The 4,761-nt window shown below is 35.3% G+C and overlaps 1 protein-coding gene across 2 annotated transcripts; it reads right to left on the reverse strand.

The window, feature by feature from the left end:
* Positions 1–747: 747 nt before the first annotated feature.
* On the reverse strand, positions 748–4,164 carry LOC132621749 (U-box domain-containing protein 3). Of its 2 annotated transcripts, XM_060336132.1 has the most exons (3): positions 3,698–4,164; positions 1,182–1,974; positions 748–1,065 (listed from the first exon to the last, which is right to left on the reverse strand). In XM_060336132.1, exons 1-3 carry the CDS (start codon positions 4,003–4,005, stop codon positions 1,054–1,056), a joined length of 1,113 nt encoding a protein of 370 aa, XP_060192115.1. In that variant the 5' UTR covers positions 4,006–4,164; the 3' UTR covers positions 748–1,053. The 2 variants fall into 2 exon arrangements, with proteins under 2 accessions (XP_060192115.1, XP_060192114.1); XM_060336131.1 differs by having other exon boundaries at positions 748–1,974; positions 3,698–4,163.
* Positions 4,165–4,761: the final 597 nt, after the last annotated feature.

The raw sequence follows: 4,761 nt of genomic DNA on the forward strand, positions 1-4,761 counted from the left end.
CCCCCAGGGGCGAATCTACCTTGACAAAAAATTACAGTGTATATATAGGATAAATTTTCTGTGTTTATGTGCATATATTAACTTTTAAACACCCTCGGTAAAAAATTACAGTGTATATTTAGTTTTTTTTTTTTTCTAAACACCCTGAATAAAAATCCTGGATCTGCCACTGTTCACAACGTCCAAGTACTATTAAAAGGTTACTTCCATTATATGCAAATAAAGTTTTTATGTTCTTCAATTTGCAGACAGAAACCGAATTTAATCCTCAAAATTTCATAGATATTGCAGGCAGGATGTGTTTTTAAGAAATCAAACTTTTGGGCTGTTGTTCCATCAAAGCCCCAACAAACTACCTCATCCCCACTACACTACGCAAAGTAGGTAACAAAAGTTAGTGTTCGGTAGAATATAGTTTTCTAATACTCATGAAATCATACCTGGTGTTAAAGAAGCCGGGTTAAGTAACACCTGTAAAATATTTATCAACTCCAAATAGATTTCGACACAGAGCCAAACAAGCTTCATTTATAATACACATACAAACAAACTGTCACCATCCAATAAAAGCAAAACGGAGAGGTTGAAATCAAGAAAGCTATAGAACTTTTAATTATAAGCACAAATTAGCAACAATTATATCAGCACTATATAAAGATTGAATTCAACATTAAAGCCCGCTGCTTAGCTACACTCACCAGAATCACTTCAAAGTGTATAATTCTGAAAATAGCTAAAGATAACACCTAAATTCACATATAGAGAAGTGATTAAATAGCTGAAATTTCCTGTACAGAATTGTAGTTTCAAGCATGTCGCTCTATCACATAATTACAATCATGAAAACCATGGTTGAAGAAGGAAACTTTCGCTGGCTGTATAAACTGCATGGTTGTTACAAAGACCAAGTTCATAAACTATACTTCTAAGACCTCATATAATTTTCCACCTTATTGATCACTAAACAGTCACCTGGCACCTATGACCTATCTAAGGGCCCGGACTGCCAATTTTCAGTATCTATCCAGCTTTTCCAAATACAGAGAATCGATCTCACACAAGCCCCTGTTTCAAGAGGAAAAGGGATACAGGAAGAAACAAACAAAGGGAAAAAAAATCTATCATTTCGAGGTAATTTTGGAGACACAACTAGGAACAGACAGATCGGCTGGGGTGCATACCATCGCCCTTTGTTGTAAATGTCTCAAACTTTGTTCCATGCTAACTTGTACCATCTCGGCGAGCATCTCCTTTGCTTTTCCTGATTGCTCCTCGCAATCTATCTGAGATATGAGATTGGAGACGATGTTCTCTAATGTGTCAGGCTCAAGCTCAGACCTCGGGTAAGGAGTTTCTCTCAGCAACCTCAAAAGTGTTTGTGCTTTGGTCCGAGACTTGGCTGTTCCTTGAACAGTCAGCTCTAGGAGCCCAGGAATTACACCTTCTCTGAGAATTGGTTCTCGGTATTTAGAGCGGTCGCTCTGACACATTGTTAGGAGAGCTCCTACAGCATGTTCTCGGCTTTGAGGAGATCCACTTTCAAGTACTTCCACCACTGCAAGTACTCCCCCATCTTCAGATATCAATGAATTCCTACCCTCTTCATAAGACATTAAAGATTCTATAAGAGCGGTGCATCTTTCAGTAGTTTTTGAAGACTTTTTACAGGATTTAAGCAGAGAAACTGTAGATGGAACTGGTTGTGCCCGCAGGATCAACAGTAGATTGTCTTGATAAGTCGACAGATTAGAAAGAGCCATCACGGCATCAGCCTTGGCTTGTGAACTGCCGTGCCTTATGATTTCCACTAGTAGAGGGAAAACACCAGAAGCACTAATTATAGGTTTAGTGGCAGGAGAAGCAGATAATGTGAGTAAAGAGGCAGTAGCATGATCCTGGAGAGTTGCATTGTCTGATTGAAGAAAGCCAATGATGGGTTCCAGAGCACCAGCATCTATGATATTTATCTTGTTTCTGGAGATGAAAAAGGAAATAAATTAGTTAAACAACTAAGCTTGAAGCTCCAAAGATTAATATTTGCACACTACAATATGTTTGAAGTTGGCAGAATCCACATTTCAATATTTTGTTAGCTTAGATCTCAGAGATGGTAAAATATACTTTCCTGTCTGATGAAAAGCAAGCAGTCCAGCATCATTCACATATAGGAACCAAACCTGGATCTCATTTTCATTAGGTTTATGGTTCTGTCGAACTTATTTCCTCATCAAATAAAATTGTAGTTTTTTTATCCTCTTTAAAATGATACTAGAATGGATTTGAGTAGCCAAATTATTAACTGTAGAAAGGAACGGGAAAGGAGGGCCAGTTTTGTTCACAACAGTACTAATTGAAATGTCAAATAGGGTACATCCTGGCGAGAGTTGAATGCAAATCATTTGACACTTAGGAACTATGAACAAATACGAGTAAGAGTGTTAACAGTACAAAGCAACCACTGAAATCTAACATAGTTTACAGTATCTCGAAGTAGTAATCCTATAAGGGTCATTCCACTTTAATATTAAATTTTAATATTTCCCATACAGATTTATGGGAAAAACCAATCCCTTTGAGTGATCTGCAAATCTATATTCATCAATGCATTATTGCTAGTAAAATAGCAACAACCATCGTACAATAGAATACTTTAATTAAGAGCAGAATTTATTTATCAGAGAAAAGAATCCAATCCATGTGATAGCTTCATAAACAAGATAGTAAAAGAAAAGAAAAAAGGGAGACAAGCAGATGGGGTAAAGAATTTAAAAGAAGAAAATAAAAGAAAGCATGTGGATAAATCATAAAAGAACAGCCCCACCTGCAAATTTAGGCATCCCATGCCAAGGGATCGATCGAAAAGCATATGCCTCTGACTTTTATTAACTTTAATAAATCTTCAGATAGAGGCAACTACAGTATTATAATCTTTTTAATGAACCAATCAAAAATCTAAAACTACTGCAGTTACTTTGCTCAGTTTATCCACACAAATGGAGGAAGGTAATTCTTATTCTTGCACATTTTGATGCTTCAAGAATTGGATCCAGAAGTAAATTGCATCACGAGTTCAGTCTGATCACTCATTCCAAAAAAAAAAAAAAAAGAATCTCAATGAAGCCCCACAAGAAAGCTTAGCACTCAAAAATTAAAATTTCAATCTTTATTACTGAAAGTTGAATTCTTTATAAAAACAATAACCACCAATTGCAAGGTCACATATTTCCATAACCCTGAATAAAAAAAAGGACCATCTTTTTGCGGAGAAAAGAAAACAGTAAACATAACGAAAAATAAAGATGAAAAAGGCAACAACAGAAGAAAGAAAAGTATCAACGTCCCTCTAATGATACACTGATTCCAAGGAAAAAGATGTATATACAAATAGAAACCAAAAGCAAGAAAGAGACAGAAAAACAGAAAATTCCAAAAATAAATCAACAAAACATACTTCAAAGAAAATCAAAACTAGCAAGCACAAAAATTGAGTTGTAATCAGGATTAGCACAAATCAAATTCTGCAGCAGAATTTACAAACACTTAATTAAGCCAATACAAAGCAAGAAAGTGATGCGAAACTGAAAATTCCAAAAACAATATCAAGAAAATCAAAACTAGCCCGAAAACTCAAAAACCAAAGACTGAAATTGAAATCAGAATTAGCACTAGTCAATCCAATAAACAAAATTAAACGTACCCTTCGTCTTTAACAGCAAGATTAAGGAGGGCAAGAAGAGCAGCTTCATTAGATTCAAAAGAATCAGAACGGAGCATATCAACAAGGGGTTTAACGGCGTTACAAAAATGACGTCGGTAACGTTGTGAAGTCTTTGTTAAACGGCGGATCTCCTTAGCCGCCTGTACTTTCAAACTCACGTCATCCGAATGAATAAGAAAAAGTGTCTGTTGAACTGCCGAAGACGACGCCGTTACACGAATTATATCACCGTCGGTAACACTTGACGGACTGTTAAGCTGCACACAATTCTCCCCCTCCGACTCCATATTAATTATTACTATTGGGACAAGTAATATGGAGAGAAAATAAATATCTCAGCTCAGGGGAGACTAGAGAGAGCTTATAGAAAGAGGTTATAAGGAAAGGGCCAATTTTGTTATTGTAATATAGAAATATGGTATGGTTAATATTGTTGAGTTTTGAGACGGAAAAAAAGAGAAAAAGAAACGTAAGGTTGAGATTTTTAAAGGCAAAAGGGGGGTGCCGTGGCGTTAAGCAACAGTTATAAGAACCCACCACCTCACTACCAAAGCCCAAAGGGTATGTTTGGGTATTAGGTAAATTAAAATTTATTATATTGATTTATATAATTAAGTTAAAAATATGTATAAATTTTACGATATAGCGATAATGGTATGTGCGAAGACACGTGTTATGTATTTATCGATTTGATATAAACATCGAATGCAATTTTTGCTTACCATAAAGTGCAACAATAACAACAACATATTCAATGTAATCCCACCAGGTAAAGGTACGGACGAATATAGTGTTTGCAAATCTTATCCCTATTTAGTGGATCGATAGAGACAATGTTTCGAATAGACCTTATTATAAAGTAATGTTCATTGTTAATTAGAGATTGTATTCGAGCTATCAAAATAAAAATATTTGATAAAATATTGCATAAATATTTTTAAAATGAAATTTTATAAGTATGTAATATGAATTAATCAAATCTCAAAGTCAATATTGAAAATGGGATGAGAAATAAAAAGTCACCACCTGCACCCGACTCGTGG

This window comes from Lycium barbarum, chromosome 12 (genome assembly GCF_019175385.1).
Source record: "Lycium barbarum isolate Lr01 chromosome 12, ASM1917538v2, whole genome shotgun sequence".
Taxonomy (NCBI): domain Eukaryota; kingdom Viridiplantae; phylum Streptophyta; class Magnoliopsida; order Solanales; family Solanaceae; genus Lycium; species Lycium barbarum.

Bases quoted from the DNA above. Each gene is read 5' to 3' on its own strand.
- LOC132621749 (XM_060336131.1), bottom strand. From the start codon at position 4,005: ATGGAGTCGGAGGGGGAGAATTGTGTGCAGCTTAACAGTCCGTCAAGT. The intron at 1,975-3,697 runs GTACGTTTAATT...TTTCATCTCCAG, and splicing joins CTTGCTGTTAAAGACGAAGG to AAACAAGATAAATATCATAG.